The sequence below is a fragment of the Anoplophora glabripennis genome, unplaced genomic scaffold, assembly GCF_000390285.2.
Source record: "Anoplophora glabripennis isolate ALB-LARVAE unplaced genomic scaffold, Agla_2.0 scaffold125, whole genome shotgun sequence".
In the NCBI taxonomy this organism is placed as follows: Eukaryota; Metazoa; Arthropoda; class Insecta; order Coleoptera; family Cerambycidae; genus Anoplophora; species Anoplophora glabripennis.
The window spans coordinates 579,553-598,190 of record NW_019416266.1 but is presented as its reverse complement, the minus strand read 5'-3'; the positions used below and the strand labels follow the sequence as shown (position 1 = coordinate 598,190).

Here is an 18,638-nt window from a genome sequence, read left to right as displayed (position 1 = left end):
TTGACAAATTTGAACAAACATCTGATCCAATGAAAGGAAATATGGCAACACTGTACGCTGTATTTAACGCTTCAACTGACGCGCTATATTTGAATAGCTCGATTATAGACTATAAAATTATTCTAGTCGAAAACATATGTAGTAATAATTAATATTAAATACATTTTTCGTGATCTAATGCAATATAATAGCAATTTAAAACAAAAATTGAAAGGATCTCTTTGCAAAACGAACAGTATAGATGTTCCGTGATAATCATCAAGTTGACAAGGGACGTCTCACTATCATATATTGAGCTTCTTGACAGTTATCATATGGATTCTCGGTTTGCATATTTTACTTTTTTCTCATCAATCCACATTCTGTTTCATACGCATTTTATATTGCTCTTCGGTCATTACTTTTCCTTTGTATCTTGGATGTTCATTCATGTTTACGCAATACGAATGCGCGCAAAGCACAGTTGACAGTAATGACAGTTGACCCAACTTTCATCACCACGCCATAGCAATGTTGCCAGATTTCATCCATCATTTTACAAGCTCTTAAATGAATAAATAGACACTTTTATTTAAATAAAAAGTTAATTGCCGTGCATTAAACACGAAAAATATGTGCAAGCTAATATGTGTTGTATAAACTTCATTCGTATATATTATATTTAGTTCGCACAAATTAGTTTATGTAAGGTTGGTACTACAACGAAATTACCGTGTATAAGCATAGGCTTCCCTCCCGCACCGCCTGCCCCGCAAGAGATGTAACGAACCTCCTCAACGCGTACACTTGTCATATAATAATAATGACAATAATAATAATAGTAAAGCACTGCCGAAAATGATGGATTTATTACTTCATACCACTTCAAAACAGACTGTGAATAAGAATTATTAGGAAATAAACGAACTGTTTTCTCGGTGTGTCAAATCCAGTCATACCCGCTGCTGTGCGGGTACTTATTTATTGAAGGAAATCTAGTGCAAGTAAGCCGATATCGGGGGATCAATCATATTTGTAAAGCCATCAAAGCGTATCGGCTTCCGAGAAACACAAATACAAACTGGAACAAATTGACAGACCGACATTACGCTGTCGAGCGCCGCCCGCCGTAATAAGTACTTTTCCCAATGAAAATTTCTCTTTAAACGAGCCGGGAGAGCGATACATTATTAAGCGGTTGCCGTTACGGAACTCCTGCGTCAACGTTTCTCAAATTGACTGCCTTTGTCTGACGTCGGGTTAGGTGGCGTAAATAAAAAAGGCTGAGATAGTAAAAATAAGACGTCCCTTACTGCGGACCTATATTATTTTTCCGTCCCCTGCGGATCGCATTGTGATTTTTCATGTCACGTAGCGCGGGCTCGACAACACAGGGAATTTTTTATCACTTCGTCGAATGATGCGACTAATGGTAATCACCGGATTGGAAAAGGGGGAGTTGGACTGATACGCTCATGAAAAAAGACACCTGCAGTTGTAGCCCACAAGTAAACTACACGAAATGAGTGAGTAAGAGCTTATTGTACAAGGCGTACAGTGCGGAAAACTTAAGGAGAGGGGATTCCTTGTTCAAAATTAGCTTTTCACAAAAAAGAAAAGCTCATCGCTTCCTGCTTGAGGGTTTATCGCTGTTTCAAAAGACAAGAGAAAAAAATTTGTTTAAATATTTTCCTTATTAAATGTAGAAATAGTTACAACAATGAAAATTGTACTAATTAAATTTGACATTTTAACAAAAAATAGGTAGTATATCTATATTAGGTGTCTGGAAATAAGGATTTTTCCGTGCGCATATGACAAAGAAGTCATGTCATGCAAGCACGGAGAAATATATTTAAGGACGTGCAATGAACGGTATTTTTTAGTATACACTAATGCAAAAGGGCCAAAAGAATTTCCGAAATTTTTCCGTGATTTTTGACAGACTGTGTTTAGGGAAAAAATGGTCGTATCGGGAATTAAGAAAAAGCATTTTGAAACTCTAAGATTGTAGTTTTCAGATATTTCTGTAGAAATGTTTTAGGAGCTACGGTTATCACGCAATTCTAAGAAATAGCGCGTCAAAAAAATTTTGCAAATTTTTTTTTTCGAGTCCACGGATTTGGAAAATTTTTTTTCAAGTAAGCCGTTTCATGGACCAGATAGCTTGTTTACTCAGCTTCAATTTCCTTCTTTTTAAATTTCGATACGACCATTTTGCATCGAAATATCGGATTTTTAATGGAAAAGAATCCTTTTGTCTTCAATAATCGAAATCTCGGTCCTACAGAGAATTGAAGGGCAGTTTCGAAAACTGCAATAAATGTCTTATAACATGCTGACACAACTTTTTGGAAAAAAAAAAATTTGTCATCTTTTACACGAATTTTAAAAAACAGGAAAAAAGGGTAATTTATGTTTTTTTAGAAACTTGACGGCTAAATTAGAAATATTCACGAAATAACTAATGTTAAGCATGACTTTTACAGTTCGATATGCCCAGAAGAACCCTGTAAAGTTTCATCTCGATCTAGCGAACCGTTTCTTTGTTTCAAACAGTCAAACTTTTGAAAAAAATTAAAGGGTCACGTTTTTTGAGCTTAAACACATCATGATCATGATTAAAATGGGAAAAAAATGTTTTTTGTCTAAGCTCAAATAACATGACCCTATAATTTTTTTCAAAAGTTTTTGTTTGAAAAAAAGAAACGGTTCGCTAGATCGAGATGAAACTTCTCAGGGTTCTTCTGGGTATATCGAACTGTAAAAGACATGCTTAACATTAGTCATTTAGTGAATATTTCCAATTTATCATCGAGCTATGACCTCACAACGTATGAAAAAAAAAAACAGTTTTTACTCGTAACTGGGAAATAGCTGGAAATATTTAAAAAAAATATGGGTGCTTATACCTCGGAAACGACTCAAATTTCAAAAATGTTTCCATTGTGGGGGATTGGTGATCGAGTGCAAAAGGCGCGAAGTCCACATGTCAAAAAAAAAAATTAAAAATCAGGACCAAGGGTGTGATAGATAGAATAAAAAAAGTGGTTATACTATAATATAATAATTAAAAAAATCTTCCCACATCCCTGGTTCTGATTGTCCGCTTTGCGTTAAATGCCAAATGTCCAAAGTTCGTGAAAACAAAAAAGTTATCAAAAATTGCAACAGCAGGTTCCAATAATTTTACTACATTATTAAATTTTCAGGAAAATTAAAAATCAAGGAACTTCTCTTAAGGGAATTTTACGTTGTTTAATTTTTCTGAATACCCTGTCACAAATATGAGCACTGTCAATGGCATGCATGATATTATGCAACACTTGTGTCAAGAAACTGCAATCTTTTACGTTATTAAATACAGAGTATTCAATAAACAATATGTGATTTGCTACATTTTTACACAACCTCTATAATGTAACATAGATGTTTAACATAGTGCGGGATAACTGTTTAATTTTTAGTTTTAATTGTATTTTAGAACAGTTGAAAAAGTTAATTGTAATTGATTTAGTTGCAAGATGCAATTAATATAGATTAATCCAAATAAATTAATTGCAACGTGCAATTAATAGTTGAATTGCAGTTAATTTTAATTGCAATTAAATTAATCGCAATTACTTGATTGAAAATTTAATTGATTAATGTCCAACACTATTATTTTTGTTAATTAATATTCATCTACCCAGCTTCTGCTAAATGGCGTACAGTGATTTTTGAATTTAATTTTTTTTCTTAAGACCTGTTTTTTGAAGAAATCATTGTTCATTTTGAGGTATTTCATTTCTACTAACTGAGATTAATTTGTACCATATTTTTAGTCTAAGAAATTTTTAAAACAGAAACAATTATAACCACTGTAGTACTTGATTATAACACATGATCTCTTACCACACAAAACTCTTGCATAATGATATTTTAGATTTCTTTTATATTCACTGGAATAAGTTTTTCAATATTTAAATTTATTAATGTTTGGTTACAATCAAATTATGTTACTAATTTTCGAATTACGAATTTTCAACACCGAAATAAGAATTTTAAAAGTATTCCACAACAATTTCGATAAAAGCTCACTACAATTTTGAGTGACGTCCCTGCTCTTAATAAGAAATTTTTGAGATGCAAAAAATCGACTCGTACAAAGTGAATCTAAATCGACAAAAGATCCTTAATGATAATTAATTTTAGTAAAGCATCATAATTTTACCACATTACTTGTTGCAGGGAGTACAGTTGCTTCTTTCCTTTTATTTTCCACTAAAATTACCTCGTAAATATAGTTACCTCCTTTTACAGCTGAGACAGATAGCAATCATTAATTTATTGTTAAGTAAACAAATGAAAACTAGAACAATAGCCGGTTAAAATTCCTTATAAATAGCGGTGGCCGTTCCTCTCTGCCGGCAATTGTTTTACTCTCCTCGTCCACGGCTTCGTATACGGAGTAATTAATACGGCCCTTGTTTACCCGGATTTATGGCGACTCTATGGCTTAATTACGTACACGATTCTGCTTTTTTATCGGACAAAGCATCGCGGCATGCCATTTTTAAATCAAATTCGCGCCGCTCTCAAATATGTCGCGTACGGCAACCACGACGTCATCCGGGTCAAAATTTACTGTTATAAGTTAATTGCATCTTAAATTCTTGGAAACCCCCAGAGATTTACGGCAGTTGAGGTGGCGCGAAACGCGGTCTAGTGCCCCTTGCATTCTAATCAGGCTCGTTAGGTATCAAGCAGGCGCTATGCTGCCCAGTCTTTATTATTACCTCGTACAATGTAACCTGAACTTTATAGCATAAGCGTTAATGCAATAAGTATATTTTCAACGTTTTTTTACATAAATTAAATTAATTGTAGGAAATCCCTAGATACTGCGACAAACTGCAAAGTGTGGCAACAGCGCACTCTCCTAAAGAGGGCATTTTATCACTTTTCCCGTCACAGATCGTGATCCAGTTACCATAGGATAGCTTCTGCTGTAAATTAATTAGTTTCTAACGCGTTAATCAAAGTGTTGACGTTAGTATTTCAACCAATCCATAGTTGCCTTTTTCACATTTTCCCTAACTTTCCGGACAAAACTTCGGGAATTAATTATACCGCCCAACTGCGATTAGAAGTTATTAATTATGCGTATGATAAACATTGGGCTGAAATAGCGAAACTAGCGCAAACAATCAACATACTATCCAAACAGCGTGTGATTAAGGCAAACGAAATTAAATACGATCACCAGCAGCTCATACGATCAAAAGTTAATGATGTGTTTTCAACACAGTGAGCGAAATTCGAGTTGAGAATTGCTAAATTGGCGGTATGCGAAACATTGTGGCAAATGTGCATATTTTAGGTTTGGTAATATACAGGTACTCGAGGTGTAAATCCTGAGTGTCTATTTCTAATAAAAACGTCGTGCACAAAATCCTTTACATACAAAAAAATTTACTTGCACTGAATTTTTTCGTTGTGGTCCTTGTTCGGGACCAGGAATAACACTGCCAGTATCTAGAATACGCTGAAAAACTGCAACAAATAACTCAAGGTGTAGCAAATGTCTATCTTTATACCGGTACTCATAAATACTTTAAGCTTAATACGAGTTGTAAATATTGCACAAAAAATTATTCACCAATAACTGATGAACAAAAACTGATGGTAATTTGACATTCTAATTATCGCCATATTACTGATAAAAAATTGCAGTTCGGGAAACAATAAAAACAACAGAAAATGAATCACAAATAATATTATTCATACCAAGAACGATATGTAGATCTATCTATCTACATATAAACTCTTTATTCCAAAAGTTACATTGTTACCATTTGATGCCCTCATAAAGTTACCGAGAACTAATTCCGACTTGGGTGAATTAATACAAATCCGAAAAAAAAGTTATACTGCCGAAGCAATGCAGTCCAGCTTCAACACGCGAACTTATCTCCCATCTAAGCCTGTGAGGTCCGAATGCCGGTCCCTAATTTACAACCTGCTTAACGCCGCGTTTTGTCCACGGAGGATCCTCCGTAATTGACGCTAGTCTCCATGGCCACCCCGATGATAGTTTCGATGACTCGATTAGAGCGGTACCACCGGCCTAGAGGACTGATATCAGAATTTAGGGGGCTTATCTACGGACGGATCTCCGTGGAACTCGAGAAATGTGAAGTATATGATTTAATTCGGCGTAGATAGACGGTCTATGTTCGGAATTAGACTGATATTTGTTTTTATGGGTAAAAATGCTAGATACAGCTCGAGATTAGGCAAATTCTTAACTAGAGTTAGAAATATGTTCTCAAATATCTAGGGCTACTAGAACAGTGATCGTAATTTACATAATGCTTCCAACCACATGGAAACATGGGTAAAAAAAGACAATAATACAGGGTGTTTCTGAAATTAATGCGTACGAAAATGCTTCTGTTTTCGAGAAAATTAATTAAGAAAATTGACCATAAATGAAAACCGACCCTGTGCATCTTGTGCACGTGAGGTATGTGTTGTAGCCCTTAGTCGGCGTATAAAACTAACAGTACTTTGGAAGCATGTTTATTAGCACATGGAAAAAACTTTGAACAATAATTTTTGTAGAGCACATCGTCTATTGGTAAGTAATTCATTTAATTTTTGTGTTACTTTTAAACGAATTTTGAATTTTCGAGCACAAAATTGAATCTGTCCCTGGTTTTGTACGAATTACGTACGGTCCTTAGACCTAGTAGAAGTTTAAGTATTCTGCTATGTCAAATTTGTCCCCTTTTGGATAAAAAGGAGGCAAATTATAAGTAGGTAATTACCGTTAAAAGTGAATCGAACTATTATAGAATTCTTGAGTAAACTGTGCTCATAATTAAAATCGTACGATGAGTCGAAGAAATATTCTGCAAAAAACGGCAGAGAAATCGCTGACAATCCATAAATAAAACGTAATGGATATTAATTATAATGCGCGGGATCTTACGGAGATCATTGCGCTTATAAATAATGTTAAAGAATGCATCAAGACTGCTATGTAAAAACTCGGCCGTCGTATGTCTTCCTCGAAGCGTTCTTACACTGAGAAAACAAGTTCTTTTAAAACAAGCAAAATATACAAATCCGCTCTGCGAAAAAGGTCGGTGGATGGTGAAACTATTGAGTTAATCAAAGTTCAAATGAATGAACTTTTACAACACATACACATTTCAATATCTTTTAAAAGTCGCCAACTTAAGTTTGATGTAATGAATGTGAAAACTTTAATGATACAACGACAAAGAAACACTGTTTTGTGGAACTGTAATTCAATTCGAGAGGTAAGCACAATCTTTCTGTCCAAATATGTTGCAAAACTAGAGCGAAAACATTTCTCGGTGTACGATTGAAACAATTGAGGACAGTCGGGGATTGACGCGACTGCAGTTCTCAGAATCTTCCTAACACAACTCGGGTCCTGAGACCCGTTTTTATGACGGGCTGAATTATTGCTCTATTAGAGAGGTTTATGGGCAAAACTCGACAAGCTCGGTCTAATAAAATAACCAATTAAAAACCCTCGAAACGCATACAGACTCTCTTGATCGATGGGATATGTTTATGACACAATTTTGCTAAATATATATGCATTTGTTTGCGACAAAAAAGCCAACAATTAAATTTACGCTAGACAATTATTTTCAGATGAATTAGAGTGTGAACTGAGGGTTATTTTTTTAGTTAGGAGATTCATTCTTGCTAGTGTTTTCCACAAATAAAGACCAACACGAGAAACCCGTTGTTAAACAACCCTTGTCGAATGGCCAGCCTATCGGTCACGAGTCATAAAATTGGCCAATTTGCAGTATTAACTGCCAAGCACCTACTAGGGCATAAAAAATAACAAGTCCGTTTTACTACCTTACCAGAATGGGTTGTCGAATTACTTCTGTTAATTTCCTGTACAGAATTATATACCTACTCTACACAAAGAAGGTGGTTGAAAGAAATATTTCTCATAATACTAAATAATAGTTATTTATTGTACAAGTGTTTCAAGTAGCATTTTATCCACGCAAGAATGTTTAAACGCGAGAACGTAGTTCGAATGTTTAATATTTTTAAGTTTTATCGTTTTATCCAAAATCATATCACATCATATTTGTGAAGTCAGAATTATTGGAATTTAATAAAAAAAATATTGGCACGACTTGATATCTCTTATGAACTCAATGAAACGTGGTAGGTTTTGTTATACCTACTAGTTGCTATGGTACTTTGTTTGTTATCAATTATTTAATAAACAGTTCATCTGAATTTGGTAAAAACACAAGCAAGTAATTGTGTTCCTGGCTGTTTTTAAAGAAGCTCAAGAAATTTTCCATTTATTGCCAGCGAAATCCAGGGAACATTACGAAAAAATGAAGGAGTCATGGTATCGTATTTTTTAAAATTGAAGAAAAAATATGCAATTTTCTATGTGGTCAAAGTATTCCATGTTGTAGGCTACTATAAAGGTATACAAAATATAGATATTGGAAAATATAACAAGCTTACTGCATATTTGAAGAGTGAATCGAAAGGATACAAAGCAAAAGAAGCTGCAGTATTGGAAAGAGCACATATTGAAGAATTTTTAACTGGGGTTTCCGATAAAGAATATTTAATGATTGAGGTAATATCTCTTTACCTTTTACATGTTGTTAGGTATATAGTGAAGTTTGAATTATTTTAGGTTGCACTAATAATGAGGGTTTCTGATGCTTGTCGATGCTGCGAATTAACAAATTTGAAAATTAGTGACGTCAGGACGTTGGCAGTTACCTGCTTGTTTTGATACCTGACACCAAGACGGGCATTTCAAGAATATTTACAATTATAGAAGAAGGATTTTGCGTGAATGCTGTTGAAGTATGCAGAAAATATATTTCTCTGCGCCCAATTCGCCTAACACAAGACAGATTTTTTTTAAGATACATCATACAAAAATGTACTTTTCAGCCTGTTGAAATCAGCACATGGCGAAGGTACCCTCAATAGTTGCTTCATTCCTGAATATCGCTAATCCAGAAGCATATACTGGCCATTGTATGAGGCGCACTTCAACAAATTTATTGCCCAATGGTGTTGATCTTACAACCATGAAACGACTGGTGGATGGAAGAGTTCCTGTGTAGCAGAAAGTTATGTTGGGGAGTCTATATCTAACAAACTTGATATTGCAAGGAAATCCAAGGAAAATATAGCTGTTTCTTACAAGAAGAGACGTCCGTAATTTATGCAAATCCTTCACAAACTTCGGCAAATGTTATGTGTTCCGAAAATGATGGCAACAATGCTACAAGGGTTGTTATTAACGGAAAGGAAGTTAAATTGTGATATAGCAAAAAAAACAAAATGTCTATTACTATAAATGTAAATGTTGAGGTTAATAAGTAAATAAATTAAATTTATTTTTTTTTAGGTTTTTTATATTTTTCATTATTCTACTAGTGAAATAATGTTACTTTAGATGGGTCATATGTGTGGATTATAAGGTGATTGTGGATAAAAATATTAAAAACACCTCTTTATATATCTGTTCTTCTAATATAAAGTGCAATTCTTCATTGTACTGTTTGATATAAAAATGTTTCAATCCAAACAAAACTATTTCTTATTTCTACTTAGTTAGAAAAACTAAATAGGTGTAATTAGAGATGATCCAGTTTAGTTTATGTTTTATGTGCTCCTGATACACTCCATAACCCGCAGAAAATTAAATTCTACCAACAATTCTCACATCTCTGCAGTTTTGATACAAATATATATATATATATATATATATATTGCAACTGGTCTGTCTAACTTTTCAAATTTTTACTTCCAATGAAAATGTGGACATTGGTCATTTTTCCTCCCTCAGTTCTGTCCTCCTGTTATATTATTATGTAAATTACTAGTCCACTAACCCTTATACTTGCATATAACCATGTTTACCTGGTCTAGCTATCTTATTTTCTTCGTCACAACCCGCTTTCCGTTTGCCCCACCAAACACATTTGTAATTTCTTTTTAAATACGTTTTAAATGCAAATGTCCACACCTTACTCATAATCTACAAATGTGATTTTAATTTTGGATTTGTCGAATTCCGAACCCCCGTCTCCGGTCGTCGGGGGGACGAAATTATTCTTTAATAGCCTTTTAAAAGCATTCCTCGCGGGTCGTTTCGCCGAACCAATGTAGCAGTAATTTATTATTAATTTGTTGCCCCGCTACTGATTTGCATGCCACTGAGCAATTACCCCGATATAAAAACTTGATTAATGGTCAGCCCTCAATGAAACATTGTACAAACTAGGAACATATCGTAAACTGTAAAAATAGCTCGGTCGCGACACGGGGGTTTTTACGACAGGGATGTGAATAAGGGCTACATTGTTTCCAGCATGTTATTAGTTTCAACGCACTCGAGTCTTCTTTCCAAATTATAAACAAGGGTGAAATTTGTACTTTTATACGAAAGGGAAAAATTAACAATGAAAAAATAGAGAAAATAAAAATAAAAATGGAACAAACTTACAAATAACACAAATATAAAGAACAAAATAAAAAGGCAACAAACTATAAAAGACAATATCTGTTAAGCATTTTTTATATCATTAGCCAAACAACAACAACAAAAAAGATCGACATTATTTTCTATCCCTGTACTTGGAAACAATTTGATACAATGGTGATGCTACTATGATGTCACTACGTGCTGCGGGTAGACTAAAAAACATTATTACTTCTAACTGATAGTCGTGGTATTTTGATATTAATATTACTTAAGGCGCTTTGATAGTCCAAAATGTTATGTAGAACTTTATACATAAACATTACTTTGAAAAACTGATCTTCTTTTAGCAAGTACATGAATATTGAAACGCTCAAGTAATAAATCATGCGGAAAACCCTGAGGGGGATATGTACCATCCAATAAGTACACAGCTGATTACATAAATCTACGCTGTACTCTTTCCAAAGTTGCAATTTGATTAGCATAAATTGGGTTCCAGACTATTGATGCATATTCTAATTTAGAACGGATGAAGATAGTGTAGAGCAATCGTAGTATAGCAATATAAAATGTAACTCCAAGGTCTTTTTTTTGTAATCGGGTCTATGCAATATTATATTATCCAATTTATAATCAAATAGTACAGATTTTTTTTTTTTTGTTAGCGTTATTTAGCCTTAAATTTAGACACCACAGACTAATGACATTCAACGCATTCTGTAACGTATAGCAGTCGGCAATGGTGTTTATTTCGCAAAATAGCTTAAAGTCATCTGCATACATTAAATGGTGTACTTGTAGATCAACCATGATGTCGTTTACAAAAAGAACAAAGAGTAAGGGTCCGATTATAGATCCTTGAGGCACACCACATGTTTGATGAAACTTGTGCGATTTAAAACCACGATGCTGAATAAACTGATATCTATTTTTTTGTAAATACGATTCAAAAAGTTGCAAAAGTGATTCGGACACACCAAACCCATCTAGTTTGTACAGCAAGAGGTCGTGGTCGAGTCTGTCAAAAGCTTTAGTGAAGTCTGTATAGATAACATCGATTTGTTTCATTTTGTCAAGTTTCTCGCTAATAAACTGAATTTTTTGGACAAAGTTAGTAACAGTGGATCTGCCCTTAATCAAAACAGTGTTGCTCCCACGATAACAGCCCAGACATAATAATAATAATTTATTTATATTTATTTATCTTTATAGCTATGAAACATGCATACACATTTAACCAATTTTATACAAAACACAAATTGACATAGCTGACATTATAAACAAGAATGACAATAACCGAAATTGATACAAAATGAACTATAATTTCTCGACATACAATTTGGTAACTTCTCTAACAAAATTTCCCACACTAACCACTTCTTTCACGTGATTATGTGAACAAGGACAAAAGCCATTCATATATCATATATAATACATTTTGCAATTTATCAGAAGTAAAATATATTAACATACCTCTTCATATTTCTGTACCTATACGAGTATACAAAAAAGGAATGTGAGGTTGTTGCAGAAGCCACACTAATTACAATTCCTCTAATCAAACTTTGAGTACTAGTGGTAAAATTTTTTGTAACACCTGCCCTACTTTCAGAGTTCCTGATAAAATATTACATTACACATTATTAAATAAATGATTCTGCACTGTAACAGAAATTGTCGGAAAAACCTTTTAATTGTCGATTCTTATTTTATATATTAACTTTTGTAATTTAAACAGTTATTAGGAGTAGAGTAATATTTATAACGTACCTCTTCACATTTCTGCATTGATATACGAAAAGGAATTGAGGAAGATTCATGTAGAAGCAATATATATGAGAATGTAGGCATGCTTCTAAAAAAAACTTCCAGCAATAGTTATTATTTATGTACACGGAACATTTTGAGTAATACCTGTCAAACTTTCTGTGTTCCTGATCCACATTTTTTAGAAACTATACCTTTCTCCACTTAAACAGAAAATTTGATATAAATTTTTGAGTTACACATTCCTATTTTATACATATACTAAATTTTGTTATTTAAGCAGTTATTAGAAGTAATATTTATTAATACACCTCCTCACTTTTCTGCACTTATATACAAAAAGGAATTGAGAAAGGTTCTTATAGAAGCAACATTCATTAAAATGTCGACATTACATATTTCTTTACAAGTGACAATCTATTTCTGAGCTCCTGATGAAATATATAAATTCTTTTAAAAACTGTACGATTTTGCACACCAATAGAAAATTTAGGATAATTTTTCAGTCGCAACTAGATAAGAAAAAGTTTGGTAAAAATTTCAAAATAAACGAATATACTCCTGATACAAAATTGATAAAACTTTTGGAGTAAGAAAGAAATTGATTAAATTTCTTTTTTTTTTATTTACCTTTAAATTTCTAAAGTGTCTACTCATTTATAACTATCTTTATTCTAAAAACCTCCTAAAACTCCAGACCTGATCCCAGTTAACATTTACAATCAAAACCAGGTATTATCAATACAAGACCAAACTGCGGAATATATTTGAACGTTTTATGTAAAATTTCTCTTAGCTGAACACCAGGGCATTAGTTTAAACTTAGACTGAGACAATTATTGTCGTCGTTTTATGTCTATAACAAGTTCATAACTACGCCATGAAGCGCGGCCTTTCGCCGCCTCTCCTTTGCATTATAAAGCTTTGTGCAAGCGTTTATGAACTTTTTAATCCCCCCTACGTTGTCATTAAGGGCATCCTAATTACATTTTCACCGACTCCGTAGAGGGAGCGTCTTCAGTTCGATGTTACTGCGAAGTGTGCCAACTGTGACTGATAAAAAAGCCAATTTCTAGTTGTCTGCGCCATATGGAAGATACCGCAGCGCTATAATTAATTCCTCTTGGGAGCAGGAGGTGTTCAATTTAATTGTTTCGGTTTTTTTGGAAATAAATTCCCGCTCTCGCTTTCGTTGGGATGGATGTTTTTTGTCTGTTAATTTCCCTTCCTCAAGGCCGTAATCCTTGGCTTGGCCTTCCTAGATTTTTCCGATACCGTCTCAAGATGATTCCTTGTAGGCTGAAACTGAAAAATAATACAGGGCTTAACTTCGAATGTACCATCCCGGCATATCATACCAGGTGTAAAGACAATTTGCAGTTGTCGCCTCTCAAAAGCGATATGGCATTTCAGTAGCACACTTTCACTTCGGAAGCGTTCGGAATATGATGGAATTCTGCTTAAATTTGAAGGACATTGACAATAGTAGCGCATAGTTGTTTGCAAAAACTTGAAAAGTTTTAAAAAAATATTCGAATGAAGCCATCGTAAATTTTAAGAACACTAAAAGCAAATTACTGTCTTTCTTGGCTATACATATTAATATTGTGCAGATAAAAGTGTCAGTAAGGCATTTTTTCTTGTGTGGACTATAAAATATGGGTTTCCCGAATTCCTCTTCATCCGAAATGCCGTTAATGGCCGTTGTTTTCGGTCCCTTTAAATTTTATGTTTGTTTCAGGATCGGCACGTTAAAGACTCCCCAGCGAGCGCCATCGACAGGGAGCCCGAGATAGATCCGAGCCAGGATTACCAACTCCTGCTGGGCTACGAAAATAGCACCCACACCGTCCTGAGGTTCAGGAGGCGGCTGGATACGTGCGATCACCATGACATCCCCATAACGGTAAGAAAATGGAAAATCTATAAAAGAGGTTCTTCGCAAGGCGGTGCTTATAGTTCGTTTAAGAATACGGTTGACTTGTTCTTAAAAAAAACTTTCAGAGTGTAATGATTTATAATTTAGGTGATTTTCCAAGTCTTTCTATTCAACTCTTGGTCTATTCTTTATTCTTTATTATTATTACATATAAATTAAAAGATTAAAATAGAAAAAAAGAAGAATTAAACAAATGTCAATATAATATGCATAAAACACAAAATAACAGATTAACAAAACTTACATAACACAAAAGTACAATTAAGATAATCAAGACAAAAAATAATTAAAAATTTAAAAGCATAGTGGTAGCATTCAGATAACTCCTGCACCCTATAAAAACAATTTTCGAGAAGATATTTCGTGATAATTAGTTTAAATTTACAAGAGTTTAACTCTTTTACGGCATCAGGTAAAATATTGTAAATATTTAACTGAGGCGCATTTCTGGATGATAGATTTAGTCGAAAACAAGGCGGTCACAAATAACTAGTCTGTCGAGTATTATGATGATGTACGTTAGAGTTACAAACAAACGTATTAATATTTTTGTGTATTTCCAAAAGCTGGTACAATATAAAAGGAGTAGGTAAAGGCATTACCCTCAGTGTTTTAAAATAAGGCTGACACTGGTCCAAAAACTTTGCGTTAGCAATAAACCTTATAATATTTTTTTGCATTCTAATATATCTGTACAGCAGAAGAAGAGTTACCCCAGAGAGTAATACCGTAACATAAATGAGAGTGGAACAATGAAAAATATACTTTTAAGAGAGCACTTTGACTAAAATTTGGTTTTAATTTACGAATAATAAAAGAACAAAACGACAGTTTTTTTCTTTAAAGAATGAACGTAAGGTGACCAACATAACCTATCATCAATAGTCAAACCCAATAATTCTACTGTAGATCCATTTGTAATATTATTATCCGAGGAAAACGTTATACTTTGAGTTTTATCCAAATTTAATTTAAGATTATTATTTGCGAACCACTCATTGGCTTTATTTTCCAATACATTTACATCAAATTGTAAGGAAACTGTATTATTATTGCTACAAATCAAGGATGTATCATCAGCGTAGAGAATACACCTCTCAGGAAACAAATAGAGAGAAAGGTCATTCATATAGATTATAAAGAGTACGGGCCCCAAAACCGAACCTTGAGGTACCCCGCTCTCTACTGCAGTTAGATCAGATCTCTATCATTTTTAGAGCAACACATTGCTTTCTGGAAGTAAGGTAAGATTTGAATAGTTCTTACTGCATCCCCCTAACACCATAACGGAGAAACTTCTCAATGAGGAGGAGATCATGATAAATGCAATCAAAGACCTTGCTAAGATCACATAGGGTAAGCCTAACTAGCTTTCCCTTCTCAAGTCACTCTACTACACAATTCACAACTTGGGAAATGGCATGCACTGTCGAAAGACCCAAATTGACGACTGACATAACTTGTTCGAAATAAAATAATTTGTCAAACACTTTAAATATTTTACCAAAAAATGGTATGACCGAGATGGGACGATAATTATTGGGAAAAATTACATCACCTTTTTTAAAAGTAGGAACCACTTTAGAGATTTTAAAAATATTAGGGAAAATGCCAGCTGATATGCACTTATTATAAATAACTGTCAAAGGTCTTACAGGTAAATCGGCAAATTCTTTGATGAAAAAACTAGAAATGTCATAAACATCAAAACAGTTGGAGGTTTTCAACTGTGACACATGATTTTCAGGCATAAAACTTGATCTCTTTTGACTTTAAGGTTATCATTAAACCAACAAAATAGGGTTTTCTATTGTTTTGATTTTTTAAAGGAAAGACATGATTAATAGTTTCCTGAAATCTACCTACAAATATATAGAGGCCAAAAAATCAACGTCATCGTTATTAAAAAACATATCCCAGTTAAAGATACGTAATATATTTCTGTCAGCAATACCACTGTTAGAAATTTTCCTACGGAAAATTACATTAACTTTCATATGAGAAGAAACACAAATTAAAATTATATTATAAATTTTTATTCTAAGCAACTTTCCTTAACAATATATTTCTATATCGTTAAAAACAAAAGCAGTTTATTCTTTAACGATTTTTATATTTACCGATTTTCTCATCACCCTGTACACGCAAGATGAAGGTTCTCCATGCCAATCGCATTTTAAAGATGAGCAAAAATTTTAATCAAGCATGTCTTTTTCTCGTAAAATGAAAAATAAAAATATTTTCCCTCTTTTCTACTCTTTAATGTAAATGATTACTGCCCATGGTCTCCCAAGATAAGGAAAACTTTTTATCAAGAATAACTTTCTCTCGAAAAATTAACAATAAAAAAGTTTAGAAGAGTGTGGTACATGGAGTACCAGAACACACTGTACATCTCTAAAATTAGAAGTTTCGGAAGCAACAAAAACTTGTAATAGATAGTTCTGTTGACCAATTCCGGAATCAATTTATTGGGTCAAAAATTATAAACAGAGTCACTTCACCAGCCGCGGAAAAGCCGCCAACTAAGTTAGTTAAAGCAAGCGTGAATGGATTATATCCTCCATTGTTTTCCTATAATCGAGTAAAGTTATAATAGCTCCCTGATTGTCCCAATTCGCTTCAGCACACCGAAAAACAACAAACTTAAAACGGCAAATTGCCTCGGACAAGTTTCCAGCGGCAAATATTAATCGAATTATATCGTGGATTTTCTCCCGAGTTAATCATTTTCTGTCGTGGCCTCGACCGGATCCCGCTTGTAGCCACCCGGACAGGTTACCCGTTAGGTCGTTACATTATGTATTATCCGACTCTAGAAAAGTCGCTTTTAATGAAGCTCTGGATGGGTTATTACCGCAGAACGATTCAGGAAGTAAAAACTGATATCGTCGTGTAGAATGTGGTCTCAGACCTCCATGTTCCATTTATTTCAGCGTGCCCATGTTTGAAACTTCCCAGCAGCATCACCAAGGCTTCCGATTATATTATTGCTGTTAGAACTTTATTAAAACAAAATTTCCATCCTAATATACTGATTATATCTAACCTATTCCGAAAAACAACAGCATTTTTTGATGGATTACAACAACTTCTAATCATCGTTTTCTTTTGTAACTTTAGCAGGATTTGACGATTCTATATTTATGCAGTTCAGCCACAACTTAAATAAATGCTTCTTGATGGAAGAAATCCGAATTAACTTTGACTTGTTTGTTGGAAGATAAAAAACGTGACTTTCTACAAATTGATCCTGAATATTTCCAGGAATTATTTATAAATATGGTTTCAGATATGTTTTTTTCGTATAATCCTGGCAATTCCATCACGTCCTCTTTTTGCGAGCACACGTGGAAGATTTCCATACACACCTACAGTATCTACGTCTACACATAACAATATTGGCAAGATTTGTACAAAAGGTTTTTTTCGAAAGACCAAATTTATCTCCGCCCACCAAACAACTTCCTTCTCCGTTCCGTGTACGGGTCTAAATGTAACTTAAATTACTTTCATTGTACCTCCCAACAGTCATTGTCATTCCACACCGGCCAGTCATTGTGATATGTGAACCACATACAATATTCACCTGGGTAGTACTTATAATTCATTATTTTTAATATGGTTTTCGGGCACCGCCTAATCTAAATTGAATCTTAATCCTTTTAGAGATACGTATCTCTGAACGGGAAAACTTACAACATACGCTTGGATTTTTTAATACAATGCATGCTCTCGATGGGCGAACATTTGGATGGTTCTGAATTTTAAATCGTAGTTATTAATCTGTTTCATTATCTTCAGGGTACATTTGAATATGTTATTTAAATATTTTAATACATGGCGTTGCGTTGGAACAAATTTTTACAATTTTAAATGCAGTTTCTTGCTGTATGACCAAAAAAGACTAGGTAATAGTCCATTGAAATGAAGGCTGAACCTCCATCTTTTCCTCTGTCGATCAAACCTGGGCGCAAATATGTTTTCGACCCTCAGGAATCCGAATCCGAAAATTTTTGATCTAGGTAGTCAGGAAAGGGGTCAAAAGGTAAAAAACCGTAAAAAATAAGTTTTTTCGCAAATATCTCGTTAACTACGGCAAATAGCAAAAAAATAATTGCACCATCGTGTTCCCAGGGAAATTTTACATCGATTTTATGCTATTGCTTATTAAAATTAAATAAATTTATGTCATGTTTTGGACAATTACCAAGCAATATAATGCGATTTCAAATATAATTAGCCTGCAGTTATAGTGGATCTGAATTCAATTGCCAGATACACTATTTTTTTTGCTACTTACTTTAATTTTTAAATGGAAAACCAAAAATAATACTAATGAAGAACAGAAAAAAAACTTTTTTAGAACGAAATACTTATTGCAAAAATGAAATATAGTGCTCTGAAAAATCGACTTGTAAAGCTTATTCTACAAATACT

General features: G+C 33.7%; 1 protein-coding gene across 1 annotated transcript in view; it reads left to right on the top strand.

Annotated features, from left to right (window-relative positions):
• LOC108903521 (MOXD1 homolog 2) overlaps positions 1 to 18,638 on the top strand; it is a 174,943-nt gene that overhangs the window by 115,963 nt on the left and 40,342 nt on the right. Inside the window, exon 3 of the mRNA XM_018705740.1 lies at positions 14,001 to 14,165. Coding sequence (XP_018561256.1) covers positions 14,001 to 14,165 — 165 coding nt within the window. The remainder of the gene's footprint in view (positions 1 to 14,000; positions 14,166 to 18,638) is intronic.